Below are 26,934 nucleotides of genomic sequence, written 5' to 3'. Positions count from 1 at the left end.
GGGGCTGGGACCGTTCATCACTTCCCTGAAAGAGCAGCATTGTAAAGCACTTCCTGCTCCAGCAGCTCTGTATGAAGCTGGTTCCGGAGAGGCAATTATCGGCAGCAACACACAGGAAGGCACGCTTTATCCCACCAGCCCCTCTCACATCCCCCCAAAATAGTGTCTCTACCAAAGAAAATGCTGAGTGTATTCCTAGGGGAAGCAGGGCACAGGAACTGTCCACTAAGTGCAGACAGAATTCTGCACAGTCACACACTCATTAAATCTCTTGGCAAAGCCCCAAGGCCATGGCTGGTACAAGATCACAGACCGAAGTCCCTGGAGCACTGGCCTCTCTGGAAGCTAAATTCCAAGCTAAAAATTCCAGGGTTCCCACTGGGTTTTCCTGTTAAATTATGAAAGAATTTTCCTTTAAAGTAAGATCCCCTAACAGATCAGCAATATAGGGAAAACAATGCAGAACTGGCAACTTCCTCCCCCCCGACCAGATTCACGGAAGCAAGGGAACAAGTGGAAGTCCATATAATTTCAGCACCTTCCAACAGAGCTCCTGGAGGAGAAGCCTTGGGGGGAACCAGGAGCCTCTGAAGTGACTCCTAACAAACCTGATCCAGGAGGACAATGTTTGATGCTCTGATGTTTGAACACAGCAGGACCAGTGATTCTCTGGCAGCGACCAGCATCTGAGGCTTCAGAACAAGGTCCATGATGTAGCCTTCGTTATTTTACATACTTCTATCATCTCCCTTCCAGAGATCTAATTTCAGGGTGAGACAGAGACAATTGGCCAGACTGGTCCAGACCAGGCAAAGGCCTTCAGTCTGGAGAAAAAGACAGGACCAACATCGGCAGAAGCAGTCAATTACATCATGTAAGGCAATAAAAAGCTGGTGGAACCCTGACCTTCAGGTGAAGCTAAACCCTATGATGTACATACCCGCTGCCTTTAATTACCTACGGAGTCACGAGCTTTGGTGCGTCGGGCTTTACGCATTCTGCTCCTTTCAGTCAGGCTGTGGCTACATTTGCTCTTTCATTGCAGCTGCTTCCTGTACACACTGCGGGTTTCCATTCAGCACAGCATCCCAACTGGATGCCAAATGCATTCAGAGGCCCTCAAAACTGCTGGACGTTAGTAGTATTCATCTCTTCTCAGTACTTCCCTTCTAGACTCTACCCACATCCTCGGAGAGTTCCAAAGCCAGACACTTGGCAGGAGGCATGAGCTAAATGTTGTGGGGTAGCGACAAAGCTGCATGTGCCAGTTTTGCAAAGAATTTATCCCAACTCAAAGCACCACTACCAGAGACCTTGGGGAGGACATCTCAGGCTACAGAGCTTGGGAGGAGAGCGGTTTTATTGCAGCCACCCAAGTTCAAGAGGCACACACATTTCAAAATGCTGTCTGCCCACAGGACCAAAGGGCACCTAACTGCTGCAGGCGTCACGTCTGGACAATGCTTTGTGGCACTTGCAGTGAGAAGGCAAAGGGGCTGCAGTTGCTAGCTGTGGAGCAGGCAGAAGGGGCATCTCAAAGGATGTAGCCCAAGGACAGCACCGTGCTCACGGCTAGCAACAGTGGTACAAATCTAGCCCTAGTGATTAGTGCTGCAAAACTAGGTCAAAAAAGGCTGAGGTATCTCATAGCAGATCCTGTTCGGTCTTAAAAGCAAAATAAGCCTCCTCTCACTAGACACATGCCCAACTCCCTGACTGACAGGCCATCAGCCAGCCATTTCAATTGCAAGCTACCAGACTGCAAAGAGCAAGGGGCTATTTCAGGCACTGCCAGACCAGGAATAAATCCCTCGCACAGTAGCACCTTTTCCTAAGACTGATGAAGGGATGTCCGCTCCACTGCCTTAGTTTTCGGGAGTGGCAGAAAGGATCCTTGCTTTGCTGATTGATGTACAGCTCCTCTGGCTACCTCCCTTCACAGCCACTGCTTCCATTCTGGGAGAGTTCCCTGCCTAGCTCTGTGGACCAGGAAGCTCCTTGTTCCAGCTTTAATCCTGTCATATTTGCTAGAAGATGCTTCACTCTCCAGGACAACTCCAAATGTGTGTCAGACTGACTGTCAGACTGAGCTCTCTGGGGAGAGCATCTCTCCTGACTGGGCTGTTAAATACTAGACATTAATGCAGAGAAGCATTTGTGCTGGCGTCTGGGAAGCCCAAGTCTTTCTGAGTGCTCACAGGCCCCTCAGAACTGGGATGGAACTGGAACTGCTCAGCGCTTTTATTAGTGGGATGTTTACAACAGGATCATGAGCTTCTGGCATGTGGACAGGAACCCTGGCACAACTGGACAAAATCTCAGTCAGCTTCCTGAGAAAACCATTGCAGGGGGAAATCTGGAAGTGAAAGGTCTGCTCCACACTGCAGTAACCTGCCTGAGGGCCCCAGCAGACTGGGTGGTAACAGCTCCTCTGAAGTGGGGCAGCTTTCATAACCATTACATGCCTCCCCCTTTTTATGAAGGAGATATGTTGCATATCAGTTCCTCTTTTCAGGCAATGGTGCAAACAACTCGGAAACCCTGAAAGGGAAGAGAGAGTAGAAATCTTATCAGCCAATGTAACTCAGGCTCCATTTATGCAACACGTATAACAACTGAGCCAAGGGACAGGGTTAAAACACAGTGAAGAGCTGTAATGTAATCAAAATTTAACAGAATCCCCAGAACTGAGTTATAGTCCGGTGTGAGTTCACTGTTGGGCCCAGAACACAGCAGCACTGTTAACACTATTCTACACAAGTCAAGGCAGGACCCCGATTCTGTTATACCTGTAGTGTACATGGGGTCTCAGGGTGCCAGAAGCACTGTGAAAGCTGTAGGTACGCCCGAAGCAGAATAAAGAATGGCCAATGCTACAGATGTAGAAATCACCACCCTGCAGTGAAGAGTCCAGGCAGGAAGTCACAGGAAACAGGCTAGGAAATATTTTGCCTAAAACTCCTTGCCCTAGTGCAGCGTGAGTAGAACCTGCCCAGCATGCTGTTGGGTTTGTCAAACTTGCGTGCATTTGCTTCCTGTCCACTTCATTAGCGTGTGTTACAAATAGTGTGTGGAAGAAGTATTCTCTCTCTGTGTAAATTGCTTTTGCTATAGTTTGTTTGATAACCTCAGCCCCTCTCTATGAGATTTCAAAAGAGCTGAGCCTCCGCACTGATTTTTGGGAATCAGTCCTACGACATGTTGGACACAAAAATGAAGGCATCAGAATTAGTGGACACTTAAAAATTTTGGCCTAAGAGACATTCCCTGGGTTACACAGCAGGCTAGTTGGAGAACCCAGGAGTCCTGACTCCCACCCCGCCTTGCTCCAACCTCTAGTGTATCAGCATCACATTTGCTATGTGAGGGTCCTTTTTTGAGTAGTTTAGACATCAGAACTGTGAGGGCAACCTGAACAGCATGGAAGCCTCGAACCGCAAGACTAACTCTACCAGCAGTGTTCACTTAGTACACAGTATCGAGGGACAAAGCCTGCCAGGTGCTGAGAACCTTAAATCCCATTCACATCAGTTGGAGTAGAGGTACTTAGCACCTTGCAGAATTTGCATACATGATAAGTGTACTGGAATGGACAGAAATCCCCTTCTGGAAATGTCGTGGAACATTCCATTCTCTCCAGCCAATCAGCACCAGTGGCTCTGGTGGCGAATGGAGGGGCTGATTGGCTGCCTGGGAGGACAGAGAAGGGAGTAACTAGTGGGTGTGGAAGCAGCCGTGACCCAACTATTCTGCTGAAATAAAAATTATACAAAAAGATAAAAACATGGTGGCCATTGCCTGAAACCAGCCCTACATACAGGTCACGTGGAAGATACACACATCCAAATCAATCATCACAGCAGGACGGAGCAGGGGACCGTGGCTGCAAGGTCAAAATGTATCGGTATCCAGCATGGGAAACACACGAGAGAAAACTCGGAGCAACCATAATAGCTCTCTATCCATTACTGTGACAGCAAAGACCTCGAGCCACAAGCAGGATCACAAACAATGCAGAATTGCATTGGGATTCCTAAAATAGATCTCTCTCATACACACATGCAAGCACTGAGAGGTCTCAAATCTGCCAGGCACAACCCCACAAAAATTACAAGCTTAGTGTACTTTGAATTGAAAATCTACCATTAGGCAAAGAATTATTCCGGTCTAGCCAGTGGCTGCATGGAGATTTCTCAGGTCTCCTTTCATTCCAAAAAGGAAATGAACGTCGACTATGGAATCCTGCACCATCGTAAATGGTTTGGAAACACTAAGTAAGTTCCAGGGCAAATCCTCTTAGTAATGCTCCTCGTTTCTCTTTAATTCTTTTCTAAAAATGGCTTGCTAAAGGTTATGCAAACTCCCAGAAAAACATTTTCAACCAAGCTGCATGGCACACCACAGTATTAGGGGCCTCACCGGAGCCAAGCTTTGAGAGAGATATGGTCTCACAGGAGTTCCCTGTAAAACGATAATCTGTGAAATAAAAGGAGACAGGACAGTTCAGTTATGGCCATACAGCTATCTCTCTCTAATCACACAGGAGTAAAGTAGGACTGAGTGTGGAAGGGACATTTAGGAGTAAGGGCAGGAGTCAGTAAGTGTGTGTGTGTTGGGAGGGGCTCTCTCTTTATTTAGGTGTAAAGGACAACTTCTCAGATTTAAGTTTCCCTCTTTAATAAGCAGCAAAAGGCAAAACCACACACACACGCAGCTGTCTAAGTTAACACAGTCTCAGAAAAGGTTTTCCTCCATCGAGCGCTGAATAAATCTTGGAATGATTAACGACATGAATGGGAGTGGAGTGCTCTTTTGGTACTAAGGGGGTGCCCACCCTCATCCTTTGGAAAGTAGAGCTGCTCTGCTCTGCCTGCAGTTCTCTCCTCAAAGGAACATCCGAGCAGACTCTTATGAAGCAGGAGAGCTCTCAGCAGCACAGCCAGAATGACCTTATACAGTAGCAGCAAAAAGAGCACAGCCCTGTTCCTGTACACAATGTGAGCAGAAAGGAAATGGAGAAAGAAGGAATGTGCAGCCAGAGCAGACCACAGAGGCCTGTTGCAAATGACGAATAACTCACAACCTTCCACTTAAGTTGTAACAATTGCTCCCCAAGAAGAGACAGCAATAGCAAGGGACACAAAAAGGTACCATTCTTTCCTGGCCATTTCTCCTCAGGTCCCAGCCACAGGATGAATTTGGAAATGAAAAAAAAATTGTATTCTTCCAGGCCCCTCCCTCCCAGAAACCAAGCTCTGTGCACTTGAGACAGCATAATGAGAAGCCACGCACTGTAGATCTTCATAATATGATTGTCCCTCTTCTAACTTGCCTGCTTTGATCAGTAGTGAAATAGTGAATACTGCTGACCTGTAAATAATCAGCATTAGGTTTCAGAGTGAACATCCCATTCAGATGAGGGGGGTACTCACCTGTCTCTCAGAGCTATGGTTTCAGGCTGCCTGAAGACTCACGCAGATATTACTGCATCGGCTGATGCTTGACTCACAATCTGAAACTTTACTTCACAATCATAAGGCCTGCAGATGCAAATGAAAATTGATCTTCCAGAGGACAAAAATAGCAGCCTCCAAAAGAGCCCCAGCACTGAGTGGCTATGAGCGGCCCCCTTTGAGCCCTGCTCCCAGCAGTTAAAGCTCCAGGAACAGCTGGATCACCGTCTGATTAAGGGAAGAACGTTCATGCTTCTAGTGGTACCAGCTCTTGTTGCTAGCACAGCTTAGGAGCGAGAAGAAAAAGGGAGAGGCAAATTGGGGACTGGGAGGACAGGTACAGAGAAGCGAGATAAGTGCCTCCTGTCACGGGGCAACAGAGGAGGAACATGGTCACCTGAGAGGTATTTGGGCTTTGACCCTTCCTTTGGCTGCTGTGTTTTTCCCACCATTGGTAGGACCCTGTCCAGCTCAGGCAGACTTCTGAAAGGAATCCTGCCAGGCAGACATACACACTGGGGGCTTGTGTCTTGGGAAGGGCTGGGAAGCAGTGTGCTTGTATTCTCATTGGCTTTCAAACAGCACTTCCAATCCCCAGTCCCCACTTCTCGCTGGTGACTCAGCATCCACGATGGCACTTTGGAAGAGTTGGGACATGGCTCGTGCTTCTGCCTCATGCCAGTTGGGGCAGAGGGCTCCCCAAACCAGTGGCAAGTGTTGGAAAGTATCTGGTGGGGGCCAGAACAGACTGCCGGTCAGATTCACTTGGGGCAAATCCTGCTCTCTCCATATGGAGATGATGATTGTGTGTGTGCATGTATGTCTCAAGAGCGAGAAATACAATTAAGTTTGCAGGGCTTAACAGAATCTTAAAAACACTGCAGAGGGAGGTGGGCACTGTAACTGGGACATGTACAGTCATTGCATTTTAACTTACCCCAGGTAAAGATCTCCAAAACAAACAACTGGGTGGGCATGGCAAGAAGAACCCATGCAGCTAAAATGTGATAAGATGATATTGGAGATTGTGGAGAAGATATCAGGGGGTTTCAGTTCTGATGTCATGCTGCTTGGGAAAAGATCACTGACTTCTAAGGTTAATTTCATCTTTCACCTACCAATCACCACCATATGTCTTAATAGAAAAGACAATGCAAGATGTGAGCACTGTGAATCGTGAAACAGACCTGTTCATCCACCCCATGAACGGTTATAATGGCGATTACAGTAAATGTCACCCTAAGGAGGATGTGAAGCAACGGCAATATCGAGAGATGACGGCTAGAGGTTTGAGCCTAGGACTGGGCATCAGGAAAAGTAAGGTTACTTACCAGTAATACGAAATTTCTGTTTACATTATCTCTGCCATGTAAGACTTGTGGGCTTTGTCTGTGAGCCATAGAATGATCAACAGCCATCCAAAAAGTAGTAAGAAGCACACACATCCTTCCCGCTTGAGGAATTCTAGAAAGACTCTCCCTTCTAATCATCAGTCACATTCTTATTAACCTCAGCAGAGCCCAATCATAGTAGCACTAAAGAAGGAAGGGATCAGTGTGGATCTGCAGAGGCAAGGTATTCAGTGTGGATCTGCAGAGGCAAGGTCCAGGTTCTGGTAAGTAGACTGGACTGGATTGCATGGAGGAACGGCACCACAAAAACGGAGGACAAGATTTTGAAAGGGAGTGTCTGAATGACTGTCTCAAATGCAGAAAACAGGTCCAGGAAGATGAGGATGAAGTAAAGGCCCTGAAATTTTGGTTAGGAAGAAGTCTCTAGAGACCTTAGTGAGAACAGTTTTGGTGGAGTGTGGAGGGACAGAAATCAGGAGGGAATACAGACAGGAAGAGAACTCAGGGCAATGGTTGTTATCAGAGCGCTCAGTGAATTGAGAGGTGATGGAAGGGAAAGGAGATGGGTTACAGAGATAATAAAAGATGGACGCTAGACCTTAATAAATCTGAATACACAATTTAATCCATTGTGGTAGTCTCTGAACCAAAATGGTTATGGCCATTAGATTTCTCAAATGCAACAAACGATCAATGCAATTTACTGAAGGGCTTGGATTCTGTCCAAGTAATAAACAAGTGTCCTTACTCCAGCTTATGGAATCTGGCCTCTGTTGATGCATCATGAGGCTTAGGAAAAAAGACTGGAGGCAAAGCAGATTGATTTAGGTTGGATTTTGTGGCCACAGTGGACAAAAACTTAAGATGAAGTCACAAAGGCATCATGTCTTTGCCAACAGTCTAGGCAAGGGGTGGCCAACCTGAGCAGGAGCCAGAATTTACCAATGTGCATTGCCAAAGAGCCACGGTAATATGCCAACAGCCCCCCAACAGCTCCCCTCAGCTTCCAGCACCTCCCGCCCACCGGCAGTCCCACTGATCAGTGCCTCCCCCTCCCTCCGCACACCTACCGATCAGCTGTTTTTTGGCGTGCAGGAGGCTCTGGGGTGGGGAGAGGGAGGAGCGAGGGCATGGCAGGCTCGGGGGGGGGGGGCAGGAAGGGGTGGAGTGGGGGCAGGGCATGTGCAGAGCCAGGGGTTGAGCAGTGAGCACCCCCTGGCACATTGGAAAGTTGGCACCTGTAGCTCCAGCCCCTGAAACTTCTGGAGAGCCACACGTGGTTCCGGAGCCACAGATTTGCCACTCCTGGTCTAGGCCTCTCTAAGGAGTTTCAGTCAGAAGGGCTCAGATTTCATTGACAGTGTAGCTGAAGCCACTAGAAATGCCAGCTGGGACTGTCTAAGTGCAGCCCAAGGAGATGGGGCGAGGGTGGCTTTTAAGTCACCTTTGTGCCAGTCAAGCTCTGAGCTTCTCGATGGGGCTGATGTGCTTCCTTGTATAAAGCAGAGCAGCCTGGGAATGCTTTATAAAGCAGCAGAGTAATGAACTGATGAATAAATATGTCACAACCGCATTAGAAACTTTCCCTCATGGACGCAAGAAGATTGAGGAGTCAGTACAGAAGCATGGTAAGCTGCAGGAACTGCCAGACAGACCCTGACAGTGGCCAGAGATCATCCCAGCCCCAGCAGAAATAAAAAGTAAATCAAGGATAAAACTGGGATCAGACAAGTAACAGGATCAACATTTTAAAGCATGGACAAATCTTGGGATATTGCCTCTTCAAACTGGAAGGTTTCCTGGACCCAAAACGGTACTTTCCAACCTATGCAGAGAACTGACCGAACCAATAAGTACCCACAAAGCAAGCAGCCTGCTGAAGAGACTTCTGCTCTTGGTGAAATATCAGTACATGAAAGGTGACCTGGAATCTGAGGGAGGATGAACAGAGGGGTCTCTGGAGAAGGCTAGCAGATCCAAAACCTGCTCATGGTTCGCTTGTTGAATCTTCCTCAAGACTTTGGAAAGGGAAGGGGGAAAGCTGCATCTGCCAGTGAAAAATATGCAAGTTAAGATTCCTGCTCACTCTAGAGCAGAACCCACCTCCTTACCAGCCCTTGATCTTTTGGGTGAAGAGGAATGAGCATGTGTCCTTGCATGCCCTCCCTCATCTTCCCAACAGGGGTAACATCACAAGAATAAGAGGTAGGTGGGAGGAAGGAGAGCTCCAGAGCCACATATCCTGTGGGCCACAAACTTTCTAAGGGAGGCTTACAGGTGGTTGTAGGTCAAACAGGACGTCAAGGCCACTTAGACTTGGGAGCTTCCCAGCCAAGAGGCACTCTAAAAGCAGAAGGGTGCACTTGTACTACAAATAAAGCACATTTCTTACTTCATGCCTTGCTCCCACTGAACAGAGCCAGGTTCAAAGACACAGGAGCTCTAAACCAGAGAAACAAGCTCAGAGAGAAGGAACTTTCCTGCAGCCCAAATGCCTCCAATTAGGAAACAAGTGGGGCTCGGGTCCAGAGACTGAGCTGGGTTCTGTAGAAGTTCTGAGTGCACAGGGCTCCCAAGGGTGAATCCAGCAAGTGATCTGTTCAGAAAGCATCTCAGAAACCAGAGACTCCAGACACTTTAGATCCAAAGATAACTTTATCCTGCTCCTCTGACCTCCTAGGTTCTGAGGAAACAAACGTGCTGGGGCATGACTATACTCCACCAGCATACTTCTAAAGCAGCAATGTTGCTCCCAGTGCTGCATCTAGTCTCAAGTGTGCCAGACAACGGCACTCTGGTACCCCAGAGCCCTCAATAAATCCTCCGAATTTGGACCAGAGGGAGACTTCTTCCTCTTCTCAGTTGAGACACTAGAACAGCAAGCTGAGATTTCAGACTCACAGCATCTTGGTCAAATACAGAGACTATCCAAATTTCATCCATTAAGGAAACTCAACCCCTCCATCCCCCCTTCACAAGCAAGGCATAAAAGCCGTGCAAGCATGAGGGGAATGCTCCTCAACCCAGCACCAGAAACACCAACCGTTAATGTCAGTGATGAACATCTTGGATCAAGCTACACTTTTTATTTTTTAAACACTGCTCTTATTATGGGCTTTCTTATGGCGTTCCTCAACAGAGGCTATGAGCGCATCTTGGACTTTGCTAGACACATTGCAACAAATGGCCACAAACCGGTATCAATACACCCCTACAACTGCCAAATCCAGACTAAAACTGATGTGTGGGGGAGACAGTGGTTCAACAACCATGAGGGCTGGCAGAAAGAGCGGAACTGAGGGATGATTAGAGAGCAGAGCCGTTTACACCCTCCACTCCAGAACAATGCAATGGTGGGAGATACAGGCATGGTCTATTAATTTCTTACTGATCTCAATAGTTTGTTGACTTGTTAGGTAAGGCTGTAACTCCTAGAAGGGGGATCTGCAGAGGTACTTTTGGCTTTGGTATCAACTCCTACTGTCACCAAACAGCAAGTCAATTAACCTCTATGCCTCAGCATCCCCACCTGTCAAGTGAGGATGATAATATCTAACTACCTCCCAGGGGCCTGTGAGCATCCGTCAGTTACATTTCCACAGCAGTTCAAATATTAGGAGTACAGTATAATTGCTAAGTAGTGTTTTTACCCATCACATGAACTTTCAGAAGTCAGCATACAACTCCTGAAACAAGTCAGTACAGACACAGATAAAACCTGCGCCTTATTTTTGACTGGCACAAACTAGGATATTCCCAGGCAGTGCGTCCTGGGGAATTACTGCACTTCTCGAGCAGCTGTTTCCCCAGAAAAGCACCTATTGGTCTTATTGCTTAAATATTGATATGAGTCTGACGCCACTGGCTGCCAATCAGTTAAGCTGGTGGCCCATGTTGCAGAGTCAGTTTAGAAGCATGCCCAGAAGTCTTCTCTGTGTTAGCAGGGTTTTGTATTTTATGTGGGGATTTCACGCAACAATAACCTTTCACTGAACACTTCTTTGCTTAATCTCTGTGCCTGCAGGACAGAAGGTCACTGGTCCCCTGCATTTTCTATGCATAGCGTGTAACGACAAGTCTCCCACAGCCTCCAGAATACTCTCAATATTCGATCACACCAAGCAGCTGGAGTGTGCTGCAAAAATAAGCGTTTGGGCATTCTTAGTATTTATAGGACACAACAGGAGCCAGAGTCGTTCTGGCTCTGTCCCCTAGCTTTAGGGTGTGCATTACTGAAAAAGGCTGGAGTGGAGATTCCTCAAACTCTGTACCCAAGAATCTGATCTCTAGAGGAAAGTTTCAGCAGCAATTTGGCATCACAACAAATCCTGCATCTTGGCAGGGGTTCGACTAGATGACCCTTGTAGTCCCTTCTAACCCTATGAGTCTATGATCAAAGGAAAATTTTGCTGAGAAAGGAACTGATATTTCAGTCCTTACAGAACTTTCCACTCAGGATGAAACTTGCCCTTTGGGGTAGCCAGTCATATTTTCTCACCAAGTGCATATTCTGCAGGATGCTGCCTGAAAATACCTTTCCAAGAGGAAGGTAAAAATCGAGCCGTGCATGGTGATCTGGCAGTACCTTACGCTCCAATTTTGCCACACATTAGTTAAATTTCAACCAAGTAACTACAGACCTTGCCTTTCTAGAGAATATGCTTCATTCATGTGGATGAGCAGCAGGCTTGTGAATTAAGCAGGTCCTAAATTTGAATCCAAACAGAATAATGCAAGGTCCCAGATGTGAAAAAACCTGACATCTAGTCCAGTACACGGACAGTCAGACTGTGAGTGTAGCAACTGGAGTTTTTGTCAAACTCCTTCCCCCAAACTTTCTCCTGAGAAGCAACCGAGAGGCAGGTCTTCTTAAAAAAAAAAAAAAAAAGGAATCCCTCACTACAGCAGGCAGATGTGAGAAAATGAGAGGAGCATTCATATTGCATACATTTGTCTAATTAAAGGTACCAAGAACTATTCAACCTAATGCCTGGCAGCTGATAGGTGCCAATAACTCTGCGGAAGGCTTGTGCTGGGTGACTGTGAGAGGCATGGGTCTGATCCCCAGAAGTGCCCACTGCCTTTTCAGAGCTCTCTGTTTGGATTTTTATGATCTTGAAAGGGAGACAGATCAAGAATAGTTATTAGGGCTGCACACATGAATTGTGCTGGCTTGCTCCCTCCCCCCACTCAGCTCTGCCAATGCACTGGTGTCCTGACCCACGGTGGCCCCTGCTATTCCAGTTAAGAGCTACCACATCACTCTGCAAATGAAAGCCTGCTTTGCAAAGATTATCATTATTATTTATTATTTGCACTATGAAAGGTTAGTGTATTAACCAAATGTACCACCTAGTAATTACCCCACAAAGCTATTTTCGAGCGGAAAGTACATATACATCCAGCACTTGCCTTTGCTCTGAACAAAAGGCAGGCACCATGGATCAGCTCCCCTCTTCTGTTGTACACAAAGATCTCTCTGCAAAGCACAGAATGTGTTTGAACCTTGCCCAAATGTGCATAAAGAACTCACAGCAGCACCATACATGGAGACTCAAGTCCCTAAGGCACAACCTGAATAGTGTTAAACTAGAAGACAGAGCAACAGGGAAAAACAAGTTCAGATGGGTGGATGTGAGTAAATCCCAATTCCCAACACTCCTCTTGAATCAAGCAGAGGGGCAGAAACTCAAACACAATAATAAGACTCTGTCTGAGGATCAATCCCAAAATAACTCCCAACTGCAGAGAGCACAAGGCTTGTATTGTAACAATTGCCCCTTCAAAAAAAAAAAAAAGGGCATGTTGTTTTCCCCACATATTAAAACAGTGGGAGCCAAATTCTGGGGTCTTTAATCTAGCAGAACTCCCACTGACTCCACTGGAAAAGAGTTTTGCTTGATTAAAGCCCCCAGAATGTGGTCCTGAGAAACTAAGTACCTATGGAACTGGAGGCTGAGATGTATTTGGGTAACTTGTAGGCAAACTCCTGAGATCTCCCTTCACAACACTGCCCCCCCCCCCTCCGCCCCATCCTTCCCTTGCACTCTCACAATATCAGTCTTCTGAGTTTGCCCAAACACAAGCACACACAAGAGGGGCTAAATGGACAGGGCGAGGAGTGATCACAACAAAATAAACTGGACTTAAAGAGAAAAGCACTTCGAGATGCAGGTGCTCCGACAGATCCAAGTGGAGAAAGGGGATTAAAATGAGCTCAGCGGGCAAACCAAGGCCAGGCTAAAGGGATGCTGGAACTGGAAAACATGCATTAAGAGCAGCTGTTCACTTACCATCTTGCCCACCTCCATGGCCAAGGGCTGCCCCTGGCTCCCTCCCCTCGAGGAGAGAGCCGGCTCAGAAATCCTGAAGCTTGAAGATCACAATATCCAAGAAGAATAAAGAGCTGTGCTTCCCCTCAACCCCCTCCCCCCCCCCCGCTTTCTCTGAATGCTCAGAGGCTCAGCTGGTTAATACGGTTCTGAAAAGCCCATACTGGCAACCTTGCAAATCAGCAATGCTGGGGCAGAGAAAGCATGCAGAGAGGAAGGTCTGAAAGCAGGACCAGCTTGCAGGCTGAGGAGTGCCCAGAAAAGAGGCAGAATGGAGCTGGAAGCTTCCTCTGGAAGCAAAGGCGAGGTGAGGGGCAACAAAGCACTAACTCCCACACACTCCAAACCACCCAGGGATGGCACAGCCCCTTCGGCAAGGAAAACAGAAATTATCTGGCTGCTTGCTCGCTGTGGATCATCTGATATCGGAAGGAGGAGAAAAAGAATTGGGTAGCTGGAGCCTGCCTGCTGCACTCAGCCACACGCTGGAGTGTGTGATTTGAATAACAAAAGAGCTCCTCTCTCCAAGCCAGGAGGATGGAGCTGCTATTCAGAGAGCCAGTGGTGAGGGAGAGAGGGCGTGAGCGGGTATGTTTGTGTGGTGAGGGGACCGGGGCTACTGACAATCAGACTCAGGAAGTGGAGGCAGGGCTCTCCAAAAAGTGGGATGGATTTGGTCTCCCTCTGCACAGATGCTCTCTCGTTACCACATACTCACTTGCCCAGACAGGGGCTTGCAAGGGTTAGCAGTGTCTTTCCAGAAAAACTACACGGGGTTCTACAAAATAAAATACCACCGAGACCTTCCCTTCTAAGAGTGTTCATTGCTGAGTCTTCTAAGCCAAAAAACATACGTGCTGGAAGGAGAAAGTGCGAGGAGCAGCATGATGAGGGGGCTGGGCAGCCCTCAGGAGGCTGATCCACACAGTCACTCCAGTCTCAATGCCCTGGCTGAGCATTCTCGGAACATGCTGGAACCCACACTTAGGTTTTTGCAGGTGGCCTGGATGTCCTCTCGTTGGGAGGGCCAACAATCAAAGGTCTCTTCAGCCCAGGAGCAATCTTCACAGGAACAAAGAGGCAATTGGGCTGGCTACTAGAGTCCTAAATGCTTTCAACACAGTTTGCTACTGAGTGGCTGCACAGTCCTCGCCTGACATTTCTGACGGGAAGGTGCGTCCCTCACAGGAGCAGGCTTGTGGAGCAAACAGAGGAGAGAAAATGCAGTAAAGAAATAGAGAAAATATTTACCTGCCGAGGGTTGGGGGGGGGGGGGCTGAGCGATTTAATTAGTGTTCAGACAGTACTTTGAAATCCTCAGCTGGGAGGCATTAGAGAAGGGCAAAGGATTATTATTGTGCTTCCTTAAATGCCCTAAAAATAGCCCGAAAGTAGATGGGAGAAAATATAACCCACCACTGACATGCTGCCACTGCTTTGGGGAAGGTGGAGGGGTGGAGAAGAAACAGAGCAGTCATTTTGCACCCGCAGTTGCTGCTTATGGTGAAAAAGAAGGTGCGGGAATAGGAAGGAAGTAAAAGGAAGGATGGTCTTGTTGAAAGAAAAATACAGCCCTTGTGGTTCTGAGTCTGGGCTGAGAATCGTGACATCTTAGTTCTGTTCCCAGCTCTGCCACTTACTGTGTGACCATGGGAAATCACTCAGCTCAGTGGTCCTCAGTGACCCCATCTGGAAAAGAAGAATGCCACTACCTTCCTCCCCACCACGAAACTCCCTGCTGCTCGTGAGACGCACAGAGAAAGTGGCATGGTTAATAATAAGGCAGTGAAGAATCCCATATCCCACTCACACTGCAGAGAGAATCCAGGGAGGCAGAATGCAATCACCCAACTTAGCATGTAGTCCCTCATCCCCCCAGTTCTGAGATCTTCAGGCTTTCAGGCTCTCAATTTTACATCTCATTTGAAAGACGACACCTCTAAGAGTGCTGTGTTCCCTAGAATCAGGGCATATAACTCTCCTTTGTATCCCTCCAGTTCAGTTAGAGGGCAACTCAGTCTGGGTGTCAAAACAGAACAGCTCAACAGCAACTGGATATTGGAAGCGTACTTCACAGCTCTTTTTCACCCTAAAAGGCACAGAAGAGGCTTGCAAAGGTGCTTGAGATGGTGCACAATGCCCGCTCCTCCCCACAGCAGATGAACTGGAAAATTAAAGGGGCGGTTGCTCTGGAAGAGATACTAGAACTACCTTGCCCCAATCCCTCATTCAGCATCAGCTCAAACACAAGAATTACGCTTGCTCCAGGTGAAGCATGTCCCATCAAATGAAACGTCTTCTGCTCCTAGTAAGTAAATGTTGACAGGTTCCTACAGACCTCCAGGAATCCACCTGAAGCGCTCAGCACAGAACGTTAGCAGGGAGTGGTTTTAGACAAGGAGAATTTGGTCAGACCGTGAGTTAATGCTATGCCCCCATCTAGAGCTGACCTCGCCTCATCAAGGAAAAAACTTCCTATACCTTGTCTCCACTTGGATTTTACAGCCAACTCCCATTAGTAATCTCCCTCGAAACATACACCTCTTTTGGCAGTGAAGTCAGTCATAGCAATACTGGGACAGCTGTCCAGTTTTTCCCACAATGAACTGGTGTTGACACGGTTCTGCAAGTGGGATGGGTACTGACTCGCACACAATTGGGCTGAGAAGTAAGCACCCTGCATGTAGACAACTCAATCATGTTTGACTAGCAGGTCACAACTTGGCTACAAAACTAATGTTGTACTTCTAATGTAGACAGACCTTAGTTCGAGGAGTAGAGCCCCTAGTTTTAACTCATTCCATAATCCAAGCAGGACAGCAACAGAGGATTCCATACTCCTCTGCAGTCTGCAACCAGCCCATGAGTATGTGGCTTTACTTGGATCTGTCCTTTGAGGTACACATTTTGGCAGGAACACTAAATGAGAATTACAGGTTTCAGAGTAGCAGCCGTGTTAGTCTGTATTCGCAAAAAGAAAAGGAGTACGTGTGGCACCTTTAGAGACTCACAAATTTATTTGAGCATAAGCTTTCGTGAGCTACAGCTCACTTCATCGGATATGAAGTGAGCTGTAGCTCATGAAAGCTTATGCTTAAATAAATTTGTTAGTCTCTAAGGTGCCACACGTACTCCTTTTCTTTTTTTAAATGAGAATTAAATACTCATTACGACTACCTGAGATAATTGGGTTGCAGTAGCACACTACCACCAAAGGCAGTAATTTTTCTTCCACTTTTGCTGGCACAAATACCCAGCTTGATTGTAAAAGGCACCTCTGCAAAATCATTGCACAGCACCCATAGTTTAAATTGTCTCTCCCTGCAGCCTAAAAATGCACATGTCACTACTCCGGGCAACGAAATCTGCATCCAACAAGCCAGGGACAAAGGGGATACAGGAATGACAAGGAAGTCACCCCTGACTGGACCTGCCAAGAGTGTGGCAGTGTCTGTGCCTGCCATCTGAGCCTTGTTGATCATGAGAGGGACCAAGATGAACGGTTTACTTGATGGACTATGAATAATGACACATAGTCCAGGGGGTGGGGGGGTGGGGGTGGGGCCGCATAAAGCTAAGCAGGCACCAGCACCAGCTGGCAGTTGGCAATTTTGGCTTAAAAAGTATAAGCAGTTTTAGCCACACACTTCTCTCTGAAGCTTCTTAGATGAGTGATTTCCAACCAGTAAAGCAGTGGCTCTGAACCTTTCCAGGTTACTCTACCCCTTTCAGGAGTCTGATTTTTCTTGTGTACCCCAAGTTTCACCTCACTTAAAAAATACTTGCAAAATCAGACATAAAAATACAAGAATGTGATAGCACTGTTACTGACAAATTGCTTACTTTCTCATTTTTACCATATAATTATGAAATAAATCGATTGGAATATAAATATTGTATTTACATTTCAGTGTAGAGTACATAGAGCAGTATAAACAAGTCAGTGTCACTAGTGCTTTTTATGTAGCCTGTTGTAAAATTAGGCAAATATCTAGATGTGCTGATGTACCCCAGTAAGACCTCTGCATACCCCCAGGGGTATAAGTACGCCTGGTTGAGAACCACTGCACTAAAGCATCCCACCCATTTCACTCTAGATCTAAAACTTGTGTATACTGTAGCTGAAAACCACTCAGATTCCTTAGCCATTTGAAATTTCACATAACCCCAGGCACACTGTGATGCATTCAATTGCTTTGCTTTACTTTATGTAGGTTACTGTTTTAGAGTAAGCACCCCACAGAGTGCTTTTGTCATCAAAAATCTGCTGGGAATTGGTCCAAGCATGTGCACAGGAAGTACAGAAGACAACCTGTTACGTTATGAGGTGATCACGGGTTTTAGAGGTAAATTCATACAGGTCTCCACTTTTAAAGTTCCTTCTCACGGCAGTCTGCATGATGACAGCCACAGAATGGGAGAATCCCCCACCACTGACGGCTGGCAGATAGGATATAAAAATATGGGAAATCCATTCAGTAGACAAAACTTAAAACCAGAGTATGAAGGACATCAGCCTTGGTGGTTTCTGGTCTCCCAGTTTGTACATGAAGTAGCAACAGCTAGTCCTCCGGCCTTAATGCCCTCCTTGGCTTCGTAACTAACATCTCTGGGGACAGCAGCACTTCAAGCTGCAAGGTGATGTTTCAGAGTTAGCTCTGACCGAGCTAGCACACTAAAAACTGAGCGTAAGTGCTGTGGTGCGAGCGGCGGGCAGGGACTAGCTCCCTGAGTACCCGTCCAGCATGCTAGGTGTGTACTCGAGGTGGCTAGCCCCTCCCGCTGTTTGCGTCGCCATAGCTACATTCTTCTTTTAGCACATTAGCTCAGTGCTCACACTGGGAATGACTCCTTCAGCATGAAGCGCAGACTTACCCTATGTAGTCTACATAATATTAATATAAATGTCTCCAGTTCTACTGTATGTGTATCACTGCCCTCTACTGGATAGTATGAGAACTTCTCAACTTTGTACCATATGTCCCACACAGCTAATAGATTCTTCTTTAGCTTAATTGGTTCTATGCTTTTGGACTAAGAAGATCCAAGTTCTGGCCCTGCTGTTGCTGTGAAAGTTCAAGAGGCCATGGCATGCAGCACAGCAACTAACTAGGATCACAACATTGTTGACACGTTTATCTTATGGGTAAGGCTGCGTTTTAGTCATAGGTATTTTTAGTAAAAGTCATGGACAGGACACGGCCTGTAAACAAAAATTTACGGCCGTGACCTGTCCATGACTTGTACTATATACCCTTGACTAAAACTTGTGTGCTTTGGGGCAGGGGGCCGCCCGGGGTAGCCACGTATGCTCTGGGAGGGGGTGGCCCAGATCCCCTGCTGTTGCTGGATGGGGAGGCTGACGCACAGCCCGGGACCCCGCTGCTGCTGGGGGAGTGGCGGGGGGGGGAAGGTTGGCGGGGCTGGCAGGCTCCCTACCCAGCTCTGTGCGGCTCCCTGGAAGTGACCACGTGTCCCTCGGCTCATAGGGAGAGGCGGGGCCAGGAGGCTCCGCACACTTCCCCCATCCTGAGTGCCCTCTCCGCAACTCCCATTGGCTGGGAACCGTGGCCAATGGGAGCTGCAGGGGCAGTCCCTGCAGGTGGGAGCTGTGCACAGAGCTGCCTGGCTGTGCCTCCGCCTCGGAGTCGAGGGACACATGGCTGCTTCTAGGAAGCCCCCCCCAAGGTAAGTACCACCTAGAGCCCTCACCCCATCCCGCACCCCAACCCCCTGCCTCAGCCTGGATCCCCCTCCCACACCCAAACTCCTGCTGCTGCTGGGGAGGGGTGGGGGGTGCGGTGGCCTGAGACTGTCCCAGCAGTGGTCGGTATGGCTGGCCCAGGGGCCACCCGAGTTGCTCAGGCGGCCCCAGAGCCAGCTGCACCGGCCGCTGCAGAAGTCTTGGAGGTCCCAGAAAGTAATGGAATCTGTGACTTCTGTGACAGACTGCAGCCTTACTTATGGGTTCCCATGCTCAAGTCTTTAGGCACCTTAACAAAAAAATGTAAGTGAAAGGCACAAAAAGGGAACTTGCCTAAATAATTCTGAACAAGAACAAAAATCTCCAGCATGCCCACAACATGCAGGTTCCAATTGGTGTAGGGTGGATATACATTTCCCCCCACTTTTTAAACCTAAATTATGTGGGATGATTATCTTTAATCTAATTTTTCAAAACAAAAAGATTTCACACAAGTGAAAAGCAGAGCTGACAGGTAGGTCTGTAGCTTTCTCTAATGCACACAAGGATTCAGGAGAAGAGGGCAGGGAAACTTGTACTGACCGGGATAGGAACCTAGCAGAGACCAGTGTCAGTCACGAGATGCCCCTCAGAGCAGCAGCTGGGTTGTTGCAAAGGCCACGCCAAATATTGCCAGAGCTGGATTAACACAGGGGCTTTAGGGGCCCCGGGCTAAGGGGGCCCCGGCGCAACAGGGCTCAGGGAGCGGGCACATTTCTGTGGCCCCTGGTGGGTGGGGGGGGGGGGAGGCAGCTTCGCAAACTGCTGGGGGGCCCCAGTGCCCAAGCACCCACTCCGCAGCTCCCATTGGCGGGGAACTGTGGCCAATGGGTGCTGTGGGGCCAGTGCTGGCAGGTGGGGGCTGTGAGCAGAGCTGCCTGGCTGTGCCTCTGCCTAGGAGCTGAGGGACACGTGGCCGCTTCTGAGAAGCCCCCCCCAAGGTAAGAACCAGCCAATGGGAGCTATGGGGGCGGCACTTGCAGACGTGGGCGGAGCACGGAGACACACAGTCCCCCTCCCCGCAGGGGCATGTAGAGGCATGCCAGCAGCCGGCCAGTTCTGGGAGCGGTGTGGGGCCATGGCATGCCTGCCTGCGTCCTGCTTCACCACCGGCACTTCGCTGCGCCTGCACTTCGCACCCCCTCCTACACCCCAACCCCCTGCCCCAGGTCAGAATTCCCTCCTGCACCCAAACTCCCTCCCAGACCCTGCACCCCAACCCCCTGCACCAAACTCCCTCCCAGAGCCCATACCCCTCACCCTCTCCTGCACCCCAACACTCTGTCCCAGCTTGGAGCCCCCTCCCGCACCCAAACTCCCTCCTAGAAAGAAACTAATATAACAGCTGTTCTAAGGTAAGAAGTAGGCTATTTTGAATTAACTTAACTATATTCTACATATTTTAAGACTGAAGTGTAACCACAGAATGGCTTTATGTTAATTAAAAGGCAAGTTTAGTATAATGTTAATGCCTCAATGCCATAATTGTGACCATTTGTTTTAAATTAGGAAAAAGACTTGTATTCAGGGTCCCCACAAAATCTAATCGCCCCAGGCCCACAGGAGAGTTAATCTGGCCCTGCATATTGCCACCAGCCCTGGACTGATATCAGACCAGCATGTGCCAGAGTGAGATATCTGCCAGCACTGCATTTCTCCACTCAATGCAGAGTCAGCAGAGTCATGTAGGAGAAGGTACAGAACTGAGACTCCACCCAATACACTGATAGGCTACTTGGCATGAGTGCTTCCCTGCAGCTCTCCGGCAGCATGCAGGTGTGTCTGGAGCCTGGTGAAGACCATACGACAAGCAGGAAGGTAAAGTGCATCTCGGCCTTCTGAACTGCACTCTGCTCTCCCTCTGGGGTGCTGATGATAGACTTTCCACAATGATGACCTAAAGAAAGATTTGTCATCTTTATGCCCAAATGAGTTTGGGAGGGATGTATGGGAACCAGTGCTCAAATTACAGCTAGGAGTTGCGGGACTGGGCCCCTTTCTACTGCTAGGGGCCACCTCACTTCTGTCACATGGCCCCATTACTGCTCATTACCGTTTAAAGCATTCCACTTGACATTTCAGGGGCCCCACTTTCCCCCCAATAATTAGAGCACTGATGGGAATGTCCCTGCCAATGGGATATGAACACAAACAGATGAGACAGCCTGTTTCCACAGGTGGTTCTTTCTCCCGTGCACTCCCCAACACAAAAATCAAAGCCAGGCTCACAGAATCCTTATGTGACGAAGCGAGACTGTTCTTAATGTTTCCTCTGAATATTGTGGGGGTGCCTCAGTTTCCCCATGGCAGTTCTTAAGTATCTAGGTGGTGGGATAAGAGTGTATGATCGTTGCAGAGCCCTAGAGAGCAGGTGTGTGCAGGGGTCTGGACACAGAGAATGGCCAACACCCTGTTTCCTGGCAACTGATGTCCTGGGCCCTTCCCCCCCGCAAGGTGAGTGCTAAAGGGTTGGAGAACAAAGGCCTCCTGGCCCGGGAAAGGGACAAAGCCCAGAGGAGGAGGGGCTGGAGATAGTTTCAGTTGGGGGCTGGCTGGGGACGAGGAGTGAAGTGCAGACGTGGTTGTCTGGCTCATTGCCCCCCAAAATGGACCCAGCTGAGGGGTCCTGTTCTCTGTACCTACAAGCTCTGGTTTAGACCATGTTCCTGTCGTCTAATAAACCTCTGTTTTACTGGCTGGCTAAGAGTCACGTCTGACTGCGAAGCTGGGGGCAGGACCATCTGGCTTCCCCAGGAGTCCACCTGGGTGGACTCGCGGTGGGAAGCGCACGGAGGGGCAGAGGATGCTGAATGCTCCGAGGTCTGGCCCAGGAAGGTGGAAGCCGTGTGAGCTGTGTGTCCTGAAGACAGGCTGCTCACAGAAAGGAGACTTCCCCAGAGTCCTGCCTGGCTTCATGGGGAGCAGTTCCAGAGCAACGCCCGGGGATTCCGTGACACCTTAACTAAGATGTTACGATTTAGTCCCCTTCGGGGAGCCCCACAGAGTACATCAGAGAGAAAATCTGAATTCATATCCCAGCCTGCTCAGACGTGGGCTGCTGATTTATTCCTCACCCACTCTTTCATTTCCACGAGCTCAAAGGGAGTGGACAGTGCATCAGATGAATGACTGGCTAAGGGATCTCTCATGAGATCACATCAACAATGCAAATACTATTGTGAAGAAGCTCAAACCACTGATGGCAGGGTACATAGCAAAGGATTCTAAAGGCCTGGAAAGGACACACAGTGGGGTTGTGTAAGCATTCATAGCTCATGGTGGTAACCCGAATATGGCTTATATGATGAAAGGAAACTTCAAGGAGAAGGAATTTGAAAATGTGAGGAAATAAGTTAGAAAACACTGTGAAAGGGAAAAAAGTTTAGAAATTAAAATCCATATCACTTCTCTGCATGGAGGGTGCTTAAAATCTCTTATGCGAGAGTCAAACCAGGAACCAAAACCACAACAGAAAATAACCCATTACAATTAAATGGCAATATGCTAGTTTACTGAGGCCAAAAGAGTTTCTCAAGGAAAAGCAAAAAAGTATCTCTCCCCCATTCACAATGCTAATAGAATTAATCATACAGCTGGGCAGGCAAACTGTATGACGGAGGGTCAAGAGGAGATCTAAAGGTCAAATGGCAAAAACAAGGGCAAATCATAAAATAAAAATACATCAGCTCTGGAAAGGCTGTGGGAGAGTCCGCAGAATCTGTCAGGCCACCGTGGCAATGAAAGAGAAAGAACCGGGCAGCGTCAGGCATCCCTACTCCTGGGATACTTTTGACAAATGATAATGGTGAGGCACTGCTGGAGGTACAAAAAGTGACTGAACAACATGAGAGGTCACAGCACACCAGTGCCCTGGGCCTGAGTCCATACATCCAAAGAGGGGAATCCAAGAGTTATTCTAGCAGCACCACTAGATTTCAGAGGGAGGTTCATTTTCATGCCATTTGCCCCATTAATAATTTTTTAAATCACCTCCTCCCCCTCAGAAAAGTCTACAAAGCATGTAGAAAGCCTAGGTAGAGGCAATGTCCGAAATGCACCCAGCAGGGGATGGTTAGTATGAGAGCCCTGGGGACATGATGGTGTCACATATTACAGATACTGCAGCGTGGAGGCGTGAATCTCTGGGGGTTGCTGTTTTGTCAGACTATTAGCACTGTTTGGAATGGTGCTATACACACAATGCAATTTTATACTAATGCATTAGCCTGACACACAGCACAAATCCCTCTAGGTGTGTGCACTGTGCGACGACTTGTCTAGATCTCAGTAGTGGCAACTTACATCCACCCACCCACCCCTTATTGCTAACCAAGTTACTGGCTGCGCTCCCTCCATACACAGATGCCCTGCACTGCTCCGTTTCACAGTATAGGATGCGATCGGAAGAAAATTCAAGGAAACTCACTGGTGACTATGGATCTTTTTGTTCAAAGAGCAGGTGCTGGACAGGTAACACACTTCCTCGTGCAGTGCTCTGTCTCCCTCGAGTGGCTGGGCCACACACAGAGGCTACTAACTGTGAGCTAACAGAGGTGGATCTTTCAGTAAATGCTCATGGTTTTAGATTCAGAGGTGCTAGGTGCCATACTTGCTGCCGCCACTAACTGCTGCAGGCGCATGATGTTGGTGGTGGTGGCCAGTAGGGGGATTTGAGCAGGCTGTTTTTCCCCAGCCGGGGTGGGGTGGGAGTGTAACCCACACCCACTCAGTGTGCTGCTCTTCCCCCCTCTCATGGTAGCTGGGACACATACAGAAGGTACAGCCTTGGCTAACAGAAGTGGGTCTTTTAACTCAAGCAGTAGAGGCCCAAGATTTTCGATCCAGAGGTGCTGGGTTCAATCCCCACTACCAGCAACCCCTTCAGAGATGTTATGTTACCAGGGGTGTGGATTAGATATAGGTTGCCCAAGTTTTCCTGAGCATTGGCGATCATACATGTAATCTGACACCTTCTTTCAAGACTATGGAAAACTACTTTCCCAAAAACAGCCTTGCTCCTCCAGACCGCCCAGGCTGAGGTCCATTATGACTGGTCCTGAACTAGCCCACGCAAACTATCATTCAGAATCAGTAAGTGCTAGTCAGTTTCATTCTGCCAACCACACAAACCAGTGAAGCTATGGACAAGTAGGTGGAACGGTCGACATATACACACAGCAGATCATCGACGGAGAGGAAAAAGAACTGTGCATGAAGACAAAGACGATGCTCTGAAAAATGTGTGAATGTTCAAAAAAGGGAATGTGAGAGTCAGTAAAGTAAGCAGAGATTAAAGTCAGCACAGAAAATAGAAAGGAACAGGAACTAAACATGAGGAGTGAAATCTCCACCACAGAAAACAGGCTACATGACATACATTCCTGCATGGTTCATTTAGAACAGCCGTGACTTGGAGGGGGAGGGAATGCCCTTATAACCCCAAAAAGAACAGGAGGACTTGTGGCACCTTAGAGACTAACGAATTTATTAGAGCATAAGCTTTTGTAGGCTACAGCCCACTTCATCGGATGCAGAGAATGGAACATATAGTAAGATTTTATATATATATATATTATACACACACACAGAGATAAGTTGGAAGTTACCATACAAACTGTGAGAGGCTAATTAGTTAAGATGAGCTATTATCAGCCCGGTATAGAGGGCTTCTATAGAAACATTCCACACAAAGATGGACTACAAGCTGTCAGGAACAGTATCCCCGATAATGTCACGGCAAACCTGGTGGCTGACTTTTGTGACTTTGTCCTCACCCACAACTATTTCACATTTGGGGACAATATATACCTTCAAGTCAGTGGCACTGCTATGGTACCCGCATGGCCCCACAGTATGCCAACATTTTTATGGCTGACTTAGAACAACACTTCTTTAGCTCTTGTCCTCTAACACCCCTACTCTACTTGCGCTACCTTGATGACATCTTCATCATCTGGACCCATGGAAAAGAAGCCCTTGAGGAATTCTACCATGATTTCAACAATTTCCATCCCACCATCAACCTCAGCCTAGACCAATCCACACGAGCAGTCCATTTCCTGGACACTACTATGCTAATAAGCGATGGTCACATAAACACCACCCTATACCAGAAACCTACTGACCGCTATACTTACCTACATGCCTCCAGCTTCCATCCAGGACACACCACACGATCCATTGTCTACAGCCAAGCTCTACGATACAACTGCATTTGCTCCAATCCCTCAGACAGAGACAAACACCTACAAGATCTCTATCAAGCATTCTTACAACTACAATACGCACCTGCTGAAGTGAAAAAACAGATTGACAGAGCCAGAAGAGTACCCAGAAGTCACCTACTACAGGAAGGCCCAACAAAGAAAATAACAGAACGCCACTAGCTGTCACCTTCAGCCCCCAACTAAAACCTCTCCAGCGCATCATCAAAGATTTACAACCTATCCTGAAAAATGATCCCTCACTCTCACAGATCTTGGGAGACAGACCAGTCCTCGCTTACAGACAGCCCCACAACCTGAAGCAAATACTCACCAGCAACCACACAGAACACAACAAAAACACTAACCCAGGAACCTATCCTTGCAACAAAGCCCGATGCCAACTCTGTCCACATATTTATTCAAGTGACACCATCATAGGACCTAATCACATTAGCCGCGCCATCAGGGGCTCATTCACCTTCACATCTACCAATGTGATCTATGCCATCATGTGCCAGCAATGCCCCTCTGCCATGTACATTGGCCAAACCGGACAGTCTCTACGCAAAAGAATAAATGGACACAAATCTGACATCAGGAATCATAAAATTCAAAAACCGTTAGGAGAACACTTCAACCTCTCTAGCCACTCAGTAAAAGACTTAAGGGTGGTAATTTTGCAACAGAAAAGTTTCAAAAACAGACTCCAACGAGAAACTGCTGAGCCTGAATTAATATGCAAACTAGATACCATTAACTTGGGTTTGAATAGAGACTGGGAGTGGCTGGGTCATTACACATATTGAATCTATTTCCTTAAGTTAAGTATCCTCACACCTTCTTGTCAACTGTCTAAATGGGCCATCTTGATTATCACTACAAAAGTTTTTTTCTCCTGCTGATAATAGCGCATCTTAACTAATTAGCCTCTCACAGTTTGCATGGTAACTTCCAACTTATCTGTATGTATATATCTTAGTATATGTTCCATTCTATGCATCTGAGGAAGTGGGCTGTAGCCCACGAAAGCTTATGCTCTAATAAATTTGTTAGTCTCTAAGGTGCCACAAGTAGTCCTGTTCTTTTTGCGGATACAGACTAACATGGCTGCTACTCTGAAACTTATTACCCCACCTACAGTGACCTATTTCCAGCCAGGCCCCAGGGGCCTTTTGCCACATGCTCTTGGTCAGGTTCAGGTGGCTGAGGGGAAAGCTTGTTCTCAAATCAGTGGAATAACTTTGGACCAAGTGCTGGCTGAGGGGAGGGCTGAGACACTGTGACCTCCTCTGCTTCCTGGGAAAATAGGGGCAGGTTCTGTCTTCCCCCACGCACACCGTAATTACATCCATGGCTCAGATGACAGTGGCAGCAACAGCTGCAAAAGAGCTTCACTGAAGAGAGTTGCCAGTCTTTCCCTCTTCCCCTCCAGCAATTCAAAACAGCTGCTCCTATCTTGGCACATCTGCTCTCCCTCTAGCTGAAGTGTTCGTGTGGGTCCTCATGATGTACCATACTAACCTTTGTAATTAGCACTCCCTTCAGCGGCGGGGTGAAGGCAATGCACATGGATTACCAACAACCAGGAAAGCATACCCTAGAAAACCAACAGCAGAGGCTGAGGATGTCCTATGCTCCAGGAACTCAAGAACTGCAGTAGGGGCTCAGCCTCAGATCACTAGGCCACCCCATCCAACATCCTGTCTCACAATGGCCCACCTGCTTCAGAGGAAGGCAGAGAAGCCTTATTAGGCATCTAACTATGCAGCTCAAACCACAAAGGGAAACTTCTTCCTTCTCCTAGCTGGAGGTAAGTTTACTCGCTAAGCCCTGGGGCACAGAGACTCC

At 47.9% G+C, this 26,934-nt stretch overlaps 1 protein-coding gene across 4 annotated transcripts in view; it reads right to left on the bottom strand.

Moving 5' to 3' along the window:
• HIP1 (huntingtin interacting protein 1) overlaps positions 1-26,934 on the bottom strand; it is a 158,606-nt gene that overhangs the window by 64,068 nt on the left and 67,604 nt on the right. Inside the window, exon 1 of one of the 4 annotated variants that reach the window (XM_074974769.1) lies at positions 13,099-13,221. The exons of 1 other annotated variant lie outside the window; for it this stretch is intronic. In XM_074974769.1, coding sequence (XP_074830870.1) covers positions 13,099-13,116 — 18 coding nt within the window. In that variant the 5' untranslated portion in view covers positions 13,117-13,221. Of the gene's footprint in view, positions 1-538; positions 624-2,395; positions 2,513-13,098; positions 13,222-26,934 lie in introns of those variants that run through there. 2 more of the 4 variants (XM_074974768.1, XM_074974770.1) reach the window with 2 other exon arrangements.

This window comes from Natator depressus, chromosome 17 (assembly GCF_965152275.1).
Source record: "Natator depressus isolate rNatDep1 chromosome 17, rNatDep2.hap1, whole genome shotgun sequence".
Lineage (NCBI taxonomy): Eukaryota > Metazoa > Chordata > Testudines > Cheloniidae > Natator > Natator depressus.
Note: the sequence above shows the minus strand (reverse complement) of the source record. Positions and strands in the feature narration are given on the sequence as shown.